Genomic DNA, 14,373 nt, shown 5'->3' on the forward strand with positions numbered 1-14,373 from the left:
AAAATGGACGTTCATAAAATGGATGACGATTGCCGATAATCAAGGAGCGTGTTGAAAGTTGAAACTAAAGCTTGTGCGTACCGTTCGTCAAATGCCATATGTTATGTGTCTCCAAAATAATGATCATGAAATGCATATATCTCTCCCACGTTATATTCTATAATTAACTACACTCCCATGTCAGCATATAACACAAAGAGCAGTGATTCATGTCTCACCAATTTGCTCCTTTCAAAAAAAAAAAAAAAAAAAAAAAAAAATCTGTCACCAATTTGCCGAAGAAAAATTAATCAGTAAAATAATGTTTCATACAGTTTATCATTACCATAAGAGACATTACAAATAGTGTGTGTATATATATATATATATATATATATATATATATATATATATATATATATCTACTGTTTTATGATATAAATTAAGTACTTATTGGAAATTCATTACGAAAATCATTAGAAGAAACGAAATGCATGTGAAATCTTATTCTAATATATACTCTGGCAAAAATTTGTTCTTAGTATATAATAATAGTGGCTGACATAACTTATACGGCTAAGTTAACCTGCAAGAAAAATCCATCGTAATAGGTTGAAATTGAGCGTAAAATGAGATTTTGGGCTCAGGGGAAGTGAAAGAAACCGATGGGTGAAATAAATAAAGGGGTCAGCGAGATTGAGAGCAAAATAAGAGGTAAAATATAAGAAATGCAAAGTACAATTTTTTTTAATATATTTAATTGAAAATAGAAAGACATGCATAATTTCTCAACAATTCAATTTAATATGTGTAGAAAATCAAATTTCTCCTAGTAAACCGAAAATGATTATCTAATACTAAACAATCTTATTGGGCTAACAAAATTGTTGGAATATTTTATTGTGAATGAGTTTTAGGATGGATTAATTATTACAAAATCGTGTCTATACATATAGCTCTTTTTTTTTTTTTTGAAAATACGAGCAAAACAATACCGAATATATATGTATAATAATCATCCCATTAAATGATCGTGTGTATATCTATATTATATATTATAAGGGTAAACTAGTAACGTAGTCATTTTGAAACATGGTTTTTGGAATCTAGCCAACGTTTGGTAAATTTTGCAATCTAACCATTTATTGAAATTTACGGATATAAAATACCTAATTTACCATTTTTCTTATACTTACTTGATCAAAACACTAGTCCACGTTTGACCGGTTTGAATTGTATACAGCCAATTAATTTCATATTTTTTCGCAATTTAATTGGATATTTGACTAATTTAATAGGAGATTCGGTGATGTAATTAAAAGAGAAAATTTAATGCAATAAATGCACAAAAAATTTACCATAATTAACATAAATTAACAAATCAGCGGAGATTAACAAAAATATACAAACATTTACACTGTATTTGCTTACACGGCTATAATTTCAGCAATTTAATTTCAGCTTTTTGAATTCATAATAGGAGATTCGGTGATGTAATTAAAAGGGAAATGAAATATTTATTTGATTGAATAAAGTCAAACAAGATAATGAATACACGTAATTATGATAAAATCCCGTTCAAAATTAGAAAATAAATTTGGAAAACAAAAATACCGTATTAAATGCGTATTAAAGGAAATGAAAGAAATCGGCTCTACCTGCACATATGTAAATTTACGATAATTAACAGAAATTAACAAAGCAACGGATATTAACAAAAATTTACGAACATTTACACTGTATTTCCTTACACGGCTATAATGTTCATTAAAGAAAAAAACGCTCAATAACCAACTTTGCCAAATATAGATTTTTTTTAAAATTCGAAATATAAACCGAATATAACAAATTCGGCTACAAAGCCAAGTTTCAAAACGTGGGCTATTATTTTTTAAACCAAATCAAGGCTAATATAGTAAATACCATCTTACATAAATATGAAACGTCATCAAATTTGGTTAGATTCGAAAATTAAACGAAACGTTGGCTAGATTACAATATTGCAACGTTTGATGTGGCTTAGATCGACTAATTTTTGATATTATAATATCTCTCTTTATTGAAGTGCTGCCTCAATATTGTCCAAAATTGGTGATGAACACAAAAGCAATGGTCTGCTTTGAATCCGGCCACACAACACTGCACATGATGCATATATAGTTCCAATCCAGGCTATATACCCTCCTCAATTATAGGCACTTCGTTTTCTTACAAACGCACTTTCTCACGTAGTTATTATCTCATAACAAATGGTCCACACCCACCACATGTGACATCTATATATAATTATGTATAATATATACATATTGCTACATAGTTGAGTTTGTATCGAACTATAACTTGTAGATATAATAATAGTCTACACTACAGAACCTGAATTTACAATTGTCTACCTAGCTTCCACCAAATTCAGAGCAACATAGCGTGTTGAACCCTAGACTATATTTATTCCATTATATCGATATCACACTCTTTGTTTTTTTCCTCGTGAGTTATTGATGTAATATGTGTAGGTTTACACGTACGTCGTAGATAGTGTGGCTACCACTAGCTACGCTACAAATATAATATTGAATAGTGGTCCATATAATATAGCTTATCTAAAGTCCCCTTATTTATATCCAAACATTCTCTTCAAAAAGTTTTCAACTTCACTCACTCTCCTATTCAATCCATGCGCTTTCTTTATCATATTATGCGATTTCCTAGTGGTGAAATCGGCTCTCTATAAGCTAAAGATAATAACTTTGTTACATAGTAGTTTTTTTTTTTTTTGAGATTTTTTTTAATAATTTAATTTTACATCATATATCATGTCATCGATTACTTTAAACATAAAATAAAAAAATTGAAAGATCTAATCTTCAAACATCAATGTTGTGTTTCTTATGGATTGAATAATCGCCCTCTCGCAAATGTCACCTGACGGACGGAAGGTCTTGCCAACCAAATAATACCCATACATTGCAATAAGAAAACAAGCTCAAAGTGTGCACCTTGACTGCCTTAAAAGCCTGATTTGGTATTGTGTTTCTAAAGAGAGAAGAATGTTTAATGCAAGATTTGAGTTACCTCTTATTGTTATTGGGTCAAGTCTTACATTTTATGAGTATACTCTTCACTATAATGATTTATCAGAAATTTTACGAAGAAAAAATTTAGGTAAACCGCTGAATTTTCCATGATAAATAAATATAAAATAAATTTTATAATGCATATATATTATTTATATACAAAATTTGAAATTTAATAATATTTCATACATAACATTATACAAAAAATTAATTGATTTTCTCTTAATGATATAAAATAATAAGCTACTTTCAAAAAACTAATATCTTCATTTATAAGTCTTAAAAATATTTTAGTTGGAGTAATTTTGATCTTGATTTATAATTTAAATTACGCCTTAAAAGCAAAATTAAATTCATCTTTTATATTTTATTTTATTTGTACTTTATTTATATTGTGCCGGTTGCGATTCGCTATCTGTAACGCGTGGCAACTCCCGATTTTTTGTTATTTCATGGATTAAAAAAAACAGAGCCACACTTCTACCATTTCTCTCCTTTGGAAGTAATGTTGGTACTGGCATCAGCCGCTTGCTGTCCTACCTTCGCCTCCCTATAAGAATTAGTATGAGCTTATAGAAGTACCATGTATTTATGGAGGATGAAAAATCATTTTGTTCAAGGTCAACAGATCTCAATTGTTTGGGTCTCTCCATCAACTATTGTAGGTCATTTAAACGAGTCAATATGGGTATATGTGTTTTGATGTGTCATTTGCTCTTTATTTGTTTTAAACACACAAAATTTGCGAATATTTGTAATAGTATTAGATTTGGTCCGACTTTAACCTATTGTATATCTTGTATATGTATATGTGAGTGTCTATACATAATCTAGTAGAATACTCAGTATGAGAGAGAGAGAGAGAGATACTACAACAATTACCGAAGCAATCGCGACAAATGTCGCGGCTATTCGTCGCTGTTTTAAAAGTCACGATTAGTCGCGGCTACGTTACAAAGGTAAAAAGATTACCATATATATGTGTATATATATATATATATATATATATATATATATATATATATAAAGAGAGAGAGAGAGAGAGAGAGAGAGAGAGAGAGAGGGAAAATCAAATTAGTAAAAAGATTATCCAAATTAAAATTTCAAGTACAAACGTAATTAATCATAATGTTAATGCATTTACAAAGAGTTTGCTTTAAAATTTAATGAAAACGTATATGAAAGAGGACCTTGGACGATATAAACTAACTTAGTGAATAAAATTCTATAGGAAAATGCTGAATTTGTTTTTTAAATTAAGCTATTAAACATGTTTGTCGACAAGAGAAGAGCTCAATATCGAAAATGGAGGCGTATCTAGTTGACAATTTGACATAAGTATTCATTCATATAACATAGACGAAAATGACGTACTGTATGTGACGACAGTTCAAATGAAAATTAGAAATATAGATATAATTATATACAAAATCGGCCCTGATTATAGGCGAACAAGACTGGTGCCTAGGGTCTCCGATTGAAATGAACCCCAAAATTTTAAATAGATATTATATATATATATCCAAAATATTTAAATTTTAATATTTTTTTGTATTTAATTTTTTACTATCCTCGAGGAGCATCAAAATATTAATTCGCCTATGATCCTTAATGAAAACGGATGAGTTTGGGCCGGTCTGATTATATATATTCTTGTGCATTTGATCATTCATTTACTTAATTTTTTTTCCCGTAAAGTTAGTAATGTGTGTCACTGACAAAGCATACATGTAATGCACAGATCGATGTATATCTATTTACTTCTCAACTACTTGATTTCGATGTATAGAGCTATAAGTCGTCGCATATATTTTGCAACTCTATATGCAACTCTTTTCTCAACTAAGATCATAACACAAAGTCGAAGCATACCTTTCATTGATGAACTTTGGTTGCAACTCCAATTAATTGTCCACCACCATCTGATATTAATACCCACAACTTTTAAACAAATAATGAAAACAACAAGACAACTTGCCTCTCTAATAAAACTGAAAAGAAAATAACTCTTATCTAATGTTAACATAGAAGTGCAAAACACAATATGAAATATTTATCTCGTCAACTCGCCAGCAGCACACCGCAAATCACCATAATCAATCGCAAATCGTCATAGTAATGAACTCATTTATGAAAATAAAATTAGTTTTCTAAAAAGTAAACAACAACCTTAAACGGAATCCGTGTTAATTGTTATCCATTTTTAAAATCATAATGCGTGTGTGTAACTAGCTGCGGTGTGGTGTGATTATGCTCCAAACTGTGATAATAAGTTGCGCTGATTTACTGCGAACTGATGAAATATAAATATTTGGTCTGATTTCACATATAAAAACTAAAATTACCTTAATAACACAATAAGACAGCTAGCCTATCTAATAAAATTGAAAAGAAAATGACTCTTATCTTGTATTAACATATGATTTTGTACTTGTGATAAATAAGGTAACGAATAGCAATATGAAAAAATATTTAATAAACAGATAAGTTATGTATATTAAAGTAGTTTTTACAATTATAACATGTCTATTTTTCTATTGACTGTAATTTTTTAAACTAACTTGATTATGAGACCAAAAAAGTGTATTAAAATTCCATGAGAAATAAACAAAAAAGGAATGATACACAAGTCACACTTGCAACCAAAAAAAAAAAAGTTAAGTACGTTTCGTTTACATTTTTCAAATATTTCGATTAATTGATACACATTTAATTTTTTTTTCAGTGCGATCTCGTATTAATTTATATAACAGTCACCGCAGTACTATTTTTCGTGTTAAAATATGATATTATGAATGAATAACATGTGAGTATGTTTAAAATTCTATAAAATTATTTTTTATCTTATATATGTCAGGATTGGTGGTTGTAGAGTGAAGGCAGCACCGTAGAAATGGTGGACAATGCTCCAAAATATGAAAGAAACTAACACTCATATGAGTGTGTGTGTGTGTGTGTGTGTGTGTATAAAGTCTGTAAACTTGTCGCGGATATTCAATGTCCAATAAGTTTGTTCAAGTTTCAACCACAATCAAAGTCATTGGACATTGAGTATCAAAATACAAAACTCCTTGATATATGAAGCGATTGCTGATATTCGAACACGCACCATCACACAAGACTGAGCTAAATATGCAGAGCAAGGCTGGCACAGAGAATACCAATCTCAAAGTCTCCGGGCTCGAAAGATCCAAATCCGAAGATTTTGCCGCCTCCAAATTTTCCCGCTCAATTCAGCCCCGATAATCCCGGCCATGTTCGAAACCCCCATCACAACCCCTGTATGTGATCCGGCTGCGAACTCAGATCCTGCCCGAGAGCCAGGAACCATGGAGCCACCAAAGAACACATTTGTGACAACTTTGTCACAAAATCACTCACAATGAGTAAAAAAAAGTGCTAAAAAACACTACAAATTTGAAAGAAAGAAAAAAAATTGGATATCGACGCTAGTATAACAACATTGCGTGGAGAGTGTGAGAGACAACAGCATAAGCCACCACGAGGATGTTGTCGCACCACTGACCATTACTTGAATCGCCATTCCCAGTGACCTTACTTTCCTCCGAGGAAAGAAAAAAAGAAAACCTTACTTTCCAATAATGATGCTCAACGTATTTGTTGGGATGTATTTAGTTATTTCTTGGCAATTTCAAGTCGCATGATCTTAAATCCGGCGACAACGAACTTGTCTATTAGGTAGAAAAACTGTCAGATTGTGAAAAACAAATAAGTTACGAAACAGTGTTTAATATCAATATCAAAACTAACTACGTCAAATTAAAATAATTTATCGAGAGTGTATACACGAAGCGTGGTCTGCATTTTGAATCATTGATGGTCTGTGTCGCCGGAGCAGGGCTTGTTCCACATAACTTGGCCGGCTTTGCGCTCGCCTCGCTTTCTCTTATTTCGGGGAAAGTTGACTTCGGAGCCGAGACACGACTTGAGAGCCGAGTGCTCTGACGAAGACGAGGGAACGAGACAAGGCTTGACGTCCTCTTGGCCCCACAAATCTTGCTCTTGCTTCGGAGGACGAGGATGATCGCTCATCAACAGCCTCTCCCCGTCACCGGTCTCTTCGCTCATCAACACATTCTCCACAATCTGCCATCACTCACACACTTTTAATCTCCTAAAAAAAGGATAATAAAGAATTATGATTTATAGGACAGTGGTGTAGCGTAGGCCAATCAGTTCGGTGCGATTCTTGTAGATTTCTGGGCTGTCCTGCGAATTAAGTTCTTAAGAATGTGTGGGATCGAAAACCAAGTGGGGGCGGACAACTGAACCAAATTACGTGGTTCGATTCAATTCCTGTTTGTTCTTCTTTTTTTTAATAACAAGTACAACACAACAAAGTTAAAATATGTTCAAATCACAGACACCGTGCAAACACAACAAACTAAACCTTTTAATGCATAAAATCAAAAAGTAAATTATCTAACAGCAGCAATAAGCCAATGGTAACAAAAATGTAGTTTCCGCTCTATTAGTTAATTGTGTTGATGTTCGAGGTAAAATTCTAGCACGCTCTGTTTTATTTTAAGTGTCAAGTTCAAGTCAACCGCACCAACAACAAAAAAAAAAACTAAAACTCTCTCTAGTAAGTCTATTCAGGATCTTCTAGTTTTCGAGTTTTCAAATTGTAACAACTATATATGATTTGGTCCAGCTAAAGCTGAAATCAAAATAACTAAATCTAGATTTTGTTTTCTCAATTTTCAACAGTTTGATTTAATCGATTTTACTCGAGCCTTCTTTGCTTCTCGCGGTTCTTTTTACAGGCCTAAGATTGTTGGGTATTATTACGAGTATAATGAGTTGAGAGAAAGCTAACCCACATTTTCCTTCGAGTCAACAAAATGTGGCTTTTGAAGGGTTACATCAGTGGCAGATAGCAGCCCCACGGTGCTCTCAATAATGTCAGGAACGACTATGGCTTCTCCGTAGCTCGAAACCATGCTTCCGGGTAGAACCAGATCGCCAATATCATAGTCCGTTAAGTGTTGACTTGAACCGTACATAGCTCCGGGAGATATGTCGTCTGCGTTGCAACCAGCGGAGAATGCTGGGCTGTGAGCCGAGCTGGTTTGGACTTCCAAAGGAGCGAGAACACTCAAATTCTCCGAGGAAGAAAATTTAGCCGGGTTTTTAGACATGACCGAATCAATCTGGCCCTTCAGTTTCTTGACCCGAGAATGGAGTGTCTCGATCTTGTTGAGAACCTGCTCCACGGAAAGATCTCCGGCTGTGGACTCAAACGACGTCCAATCATCGGCTCCGGCTTTGTCGCTAATATCACCGTTCGGATCTGAGGTCACTGTCATGGGATCACGAATAAGAGAGATCAATCAGACGTCTAGGAAGTAAAATATATGTTTGACTCCCATAATTCATCTGACAGGTTAAAATAAATGTTACCAGGGTTACCAAATTCGTCGGCCCAACTGGTGTTATCCAGCTCCGACTTCTTATTCTCTGCAATGGATAACAAACCAAAGTCACAAAAATTGGCAGGCAACAAAATAGGAGAATCAGAATGAAGTCTTGTCTCTTACCAAGATAAGAGAAAAGGTTATGTTGCGTCATGTACGATGCAACGTCGTTTGTATCTTCAACTCTCTTCCTCTTCCTCCTTTTCATTGCCTTTCTCCGGGGAAAACGACTCGAGAACGAAAACGACTTGGAAAAAAACTGTCCGGAAGCGAACTGATCATATTCGAGGGGCTTTCCTTGGTCACATGATTCAAGCTCTCTAGAGTACTTCGACACCTGAGAATCGAGTTCCTTCATTCTCAGTTCCATCCACTTGCAGCGCCACATGATTGGACGTATGTAGTTCCTCCAGTGGTTCGTCAATTTTTTCTTTCTAAACAAAATCAGAGCATAAATGAATAATTTTGACATAGAATTAACAGTGGCAGGTTAGAAGAAAGAGCAAGTACTTGGTTGGGAATACTCTATCGAACGCATCAAAGGCCGACCCAAAACCATTGTCATCCCCGAAAAGTTGCGATTCAACCTCACCGTCGCTAAGCCCAGCAAAATTTTCGCCATCATCGGTAGTTCCATCGAACGAGCTCGAATACTCCGTGGCATTCGGGTCTTCTGTTTCGGCAAATTTGACGTCAGAACTGTTCCCGCAATCTATCACATTCACACCACTGTCTGCCTCACTGGGAGACTTATTTCCGGTATCAACGGGTTCCTTAGTAGTCCCACTTGCTATGTCCTCGCAATTATTCTTGACATTGTTACTGCAACTCAAGCTCTTCGTAGCCGGATTTTCCAAGGAGTTCTTGATATCACTGTTGCTCGTCCTGTTTTGTGATATCTGGTCTGCTTCGAACTCCATCAACAATTGAGAAGGACCCATATTGAGGAAGACTACGATAATGACAAATTGACCGTCTTCAAATGATATCAAAAGCTCAGATTTTCGAAGCTATGCCCATTTTGTTGCGCCTAAAATTATAATTTAATTGAAAATAGGTCAGCATAAGCTCAGATGGTGGCTAGGCCCATTTTGATGCCCTAAAATTATAATTTAATTGAAATTAGGTCAGCATAAGCTCAGATTTTGATGGCTAGGCCCATAAAATTATAATTTAATTTAAAATAGGTCAGCGTAAGCTCAAATTTTCGAGACTAGGCCTATTTTGGTGCCCTACATCAATTCTAATATGTATTGTGATGAAATACGACACAGAGATAACAGCATTTGAGAAACTCTTGACCGCATAACAGGAAAGTGAAAGAGACTCAACACCATAATTGACAAAATTCTACTATACGAAGTCCACGCCAATATAAAGATACATTCTAGAACTCGGAATAATAAGCTTCCCTACTATTTCAATGAAGAAACGGGATAGCCAGTTCCGAAAAACAGATATGCAAGAGCGTTTTTATAGCTTGTTGTTAAAAATAAATTAATAAAATGATCGAAAATTAAGGTTATGAAGAGAGCTTTAGGGAATAGCCAAGCGAGCTTACCAGCTAACGAGCTAGGGTCAGTTGAATTGTGCCATTGAATTCTGGCTGTCGAGTTCAAAATTGAAATGCATTAGATAATCAACAGAGCAAGCAGTTTCTATTTTATTAAATTACAAAAAAAACATAGCAAGTGTTTGTGTGTATGTATGTATACATGTATCTCCAAGAGTGTAAATGAACGATAGATCTGACTGTGGAGTTGAGAGAGTGAAAGAAGAAGAAGAAGAAGAAAATAGAGAGCTGAGTTTACGGCGGCGCTGGAAATACGAGGGTGTTATATTGCGCTGTGTGAGAAAATGGGAGCGAATAAAAATAGAGTATATTACTAACGTTATATATATATATAAATATTTAATTATTTATTTTTTCTGTAGAAATCAAAAAACCTAACACAGTACAACTGCATTCTCTTATGTTATTTCCCCTACGATCGGCTCGCCCCAATTTCTTCCCGCTTTTCCTCACACGTGTGAATCTTCTAATTCTATCTCACACTCACACACGCGTGGCTTTTCCCGAAAACGACAGAAAGAAAACGACAACAAAATGTATGACTAAAAACGGTAATTATTCCGCAGAGAAATGAACCGCTTCAGTTTGATTGATTGATGGTGGTCGTTTCCTCGGTGTACCTTAGTCTCTTTAGGAAGACCACAGTCCAATCCGACGAAGCCTAGTCTCTGTGGCTATGCATTTATTTTATCTTTAGACGTTCTTATGTATCAAGTGCTTGCAGTTCGTTAATTCAGTCAACACGATAGGAGATTCAAGCGGACCAGCCTATCCATTGAACAATAACGTGACAATTTTTTGGAGTTCAATAGCATGGATTACCTAAACATCATGCTATCTCACGATTGTAATTGAACAAATATACAATATACAAAAACAAAAAAAAAACAAAAAAAATACAAGGTAATCAGCTAAAAGATGTTATTTACTTTTGCTCAACCAGTTAAATAGCTCCAACTAATGGTGGCATCTCAAATAAAATACAAAATTAGAAAAATAACCAACTTAAACTTTTGACATTTCTGAATAGTCAATGTTTGGTAAATCTTAAGTAAATAACCGTAATTGATGACGTGACCTAATATATTGAATGGGCTATTTACTTTCTTTTTTTCATCAAACTTTGGCTATTTAGCAATGTCAAACGTTTAATTTGGCTTATTTTTCTAATGGACCAATAATATAGTGCTTCATAGATTTAGAAGGATTTACTTGTAAGAGCAGAGCAAACAATAATTATACACATCCCTGACTTTGTAGCATCAAAAGCTGATTCAATAGATTTACAGGTATAGGTCAGAGGGAGGAGGAGTCCCAGCTGGCGTCGACGGCGGTGATGATCTTGCGGTGGAGGGCGGGTCCCGCGCTGGCGATGATTCCGCGGTCGAGGCCTTCGAGGAATATTCCTTTGGAGAATTCCAAGGGGCGGCCGCCGGCGTCGGTGACGACGCCGCCGGCCTCGTGGACGATGACGACGCCGGCCGCGTGGTCCCATATCTTCTCCTTGTAACCGCCTCTCCCAAACTTCATGAATATCTCCGCGTCCCCGCGAGCTATCGCCGCGTATTTCACCATGCTATATACTCTCAGCGGCACATTCCTGTACTCCAAATATACACCCGAAAACAAATCTCCGCCTGAGATCCCAAATCGGTTGAATAAAAAAAAATAAAAAAAAAGGGACCAAATTGGCAAAGGGAAGTAAAATTCGGACTCTACCAAATCAACCGCTTTTGGCCGCCCCGATCTTGTTGGTCTGTTTTCATAATTCTTTGGAATTTTAGAAATGAAACAATCAACTTAATGAAAAATTTGGCCTCCGGTTTATAAACTGGAAGTCCGGGTCCAATTTACGGGTTTTTTCTTTCGCACCCATATCACTATCACTGACTGCTTTCCAGTAGTAAAAAAAAAAAAACACTACACATCGGATTCAACAAGCGAGAATAAAAGTCACTTAATCCCCAATGGCACTATCTCCTTTGTTGAAAGTCTCCCTCTTTCGTGAGAGGAAGAGCTCAATCCCAAAAAAAATTAAAGCCTTCCATACGGAAGCTTAATCGCTATTTCTTTAGTGAATTGAGCTTAAATATTCTATACAACTAATTCCTTGATACACATTTTATTTCATTTGTGATTTGTGCTTAATATCACGTTGTACGAAGAGCTCCACCAAGGAAGAGAGAAACCAACCTAAGTCCGACGCTGTGAGCGAGGCCGGCGGTGAAGGAGTGACTCGAGTTCGCTTTCTCAACAGGCTCGCAAAGCGTGGCCATGGCCGGGTCATCAACGTCCGAGACCCGAACCCTCTTCGCCGAATTCGGCCACACAAACACCTCGTCTTCCCGAGCCAACGGCTGCATCCACGCCTCCCCGTCTCCCCTCTGAGCATAGATCACGCACCCCTTATCCCACGATTCCGATCCCGCCAGCCTGGCGACCAGCCTGCGGTTAAACGTGGCCATTTTGCCCCCCTTAGATTTATTTACATTTTATCCGTTATTTCATGGTTAACCGCAGTTAACCAATCACCAAAAATAAAAAATAAAAATACATAGAAACTAACGATTAATTGGTTAACTGTTCTTAAAATCACGATTAATTGGTCAAATCTTTAACCGTTTTAACCGTTAGGGACAATTAGATCAGTGGCCAAATTTTATTTTAATTTAATTTACTTCGGTCTGACGAGCTATTTTCTTAATAAAATGGAACTTTGGCTAGAGTTTAAAAAGAAGCTAGATGATTGATTAGTTGCAACATTTACCTGTGGTAGCGGTGCTGGTAGGCGAGCCATTCTTTCCTCATCGGGTAATTAGGGCACCCGAGGACCCCACAAACCACTTCTCCGTCCTCCACGAGGGCTAGTGCCACCGCGTACTGGTCCCCTCTCACGAACCCCAGAGTCCCGTCGACCGGATCGAGGGCCCAGAATCGCCCCCGCGGGCCCCCCGTCGAGCTGCACCGTCCGATCGAATCCAGGACTTCCCTGGGCCCCAGGGGCTCCCGCGGAGCCCTCAGCCCGTACCGTGGGGCCTCCGAGAGGGACTCGTTCACCGTTCTAACTACGGCTTCTAGAAGCTCTGCGTTCTCGGGCTCGGAAAGGGTTTGGGTGTCTTCTTCGGCCACGATCGAGATGTTTTTGCTTCCGAGGGCCTCCGAGAGTACCCAGCTCACCGTTGCTTGGACACTCCAGTCTGTTTTTTTTTTTTTTTTTTTTCAAAATTATGCTATTGGTGATCACAGATGGCAAGTTTCGGTTCATACATATAACAAACTTGAGATAACTAGAATAAATTCCTGCGCTTGAAAACCTTTTCAGTCCAATCAACAAACAGTAAAATTGGGCTTAAAAGTTTTGTTTAACAGTAAAATACGCTACCGACACTCATTCATTTCATGGTTTTGATTTTGTACTTGCACATTAATCAGCAAATGAGTAAAATACCCGATTCAGAGCTCGGGTTAACTAACCAGCCACAGTGACAGGAGAGTTATCGTCTTTGGATTGGAACCCATTTCCAGTCTTGGAAATCAAACCTTCTTGGACTCTCTTGCAAAGAGAACATGCCATTTGGACTGCCATAACACCGACCTCCAATTCTCTCCCGGCGAAACCACTCTCTTCTCCGGAAGAGCAAGCCTCGTCGCTCTCGCTCTTCTCCTCCATCGCCGTCGGCGAAGAAGAGCTCTGCACCGAATCGATCGACGACGCGCAACAAGCTCGCTCGAACGACCATTTGGGGTTTTTCATTGAGACGCGGAAATGGGTTTGGAGAAGATAGTATTCGGTCTTGTAATCCCTTCTCAGTGAACCCAAGCCATGTGGAAGCTTTACAGCCACGCTTGAGCAATTGAGGGGCATATTATCAGTATCTGTGTGTGTATTCGTGTATATATGTATAAGATTATTTTTTTCTTTTCTTGTAGTGATTTGGACCTAAGTAAACTCTGTGACGTTATAGGGTGAAAGACAATGAGAAAAAAAAAGTCGTGTAAAATGACAGAGAGAGAGAGAGAGGTTGTGTTTGTGATCGGGACAAATATTCGTCATTCCTCTTTTTTCCTTTTTTCTTTTTAGAGAAAATCCAAATTGTCGGTATAAGAATAAGAGTTACACGGTTCCCGTACGGCTAACGTTGCTTCTCTATTTGACAGGTTCATACCCCATAGCCACTGCTTTTATCTCCCCCTTCTTCTATCTTTGTTTGTTTTTTTTTTTTACCATGTCATTAAATTTAAATGTACAAGGAATGAGATTTTTTTTTTTTTTTTTTTTTTATGAAAATTAGGAATGAGATTTGGACGG

The 14,373-nt window shown here is 36.5% G+C and overlaps 2 protein-coding genes across 3 annotated transcripts; both read right to left on the reverse strand.

The window, feature by feature from the left end:
• Positions 1-6,205: 6,205 nt before the first annotated feature.
• On the reverse strand, positions 6,206-10,364 carry LOC149386036 (uncharacterized). The gene is made up of 7 exons (XM_089627038.1): positions 10,207-10,364; positions 10,053-10,097; positions 9,002-9,443; positions 8,615-8,925; positions 8,478-8,534; positions 7,898-8,376; positions 6,206-7,160 (listed from the first exon to the last, which is right to left on the reverse strand). Exons 3-7 carry the CDS (start codon positions 9,430-9,432, stop codon positions 6,885-6,887), a joined length of 1,554 nt encoding a protein of 517 aa, XP_089483164.1. The 5' UTR covers positions 9,433-9,443; positions 10,053-10,097; positions 10,207-10,364; the 3' UTR covers positions 6,206-6,884.
• A 608-nt stretch (positions 10,365-10,972) lies between these two features.
• Positions 10,973-14,106, reverse strand: LOC149386037 (3',5'-bisphosphate nucleotidase AHL-like). Of its 2 annotated transcripts, XM_089627154.1 has the most exons (4): positions 13,539-14,103; positions 12,832-13,261; positions 12,258-12,509; positions 10,973-11,664 (listed from the first exon to the last, which is right to left on the reverse strand). In XM_089627154.1, exons 1-4 carry the CDS (start codon positions 13,927-13,929, stop codon positions 11,361-11,363), a joined length of 1,377 nt encoding a protein of 458 aa, XP_089483280.1. In that variant the 5' UTR covers positions 13,930-14,103; the 3' UTR covers positions 10,973-11,360. The 2 variants fall into 2 exon arrangements, with proteins under 2 accessions (XP_089483280.1, XP_089483279.1); XM_089627153.1 differs by lacking the exon at positions 12,258-12,509 and having other exon boundaries at positions 13,539-14,106.
• Between the last annotated feature and the right edge of the window lie 267 nt (positions 14,107-14,373).

Source organism: Urtica dioica, chromosome 9 (assembly GCF_054948205.1).
Source record: "Urtica dioica subsp. dioica isolate 48M chromosome 9, U.dioica_male_clone48M_v1_H2, whole genome shotgun sequence".
Classification (NCBI taxonomy): domain Eukaryota; kingdom Viridiplantae; phylum Streptophyta; class Magnoliopsida; order Rosales; family Urticaceae; genus Urtica; species Urtica dioica.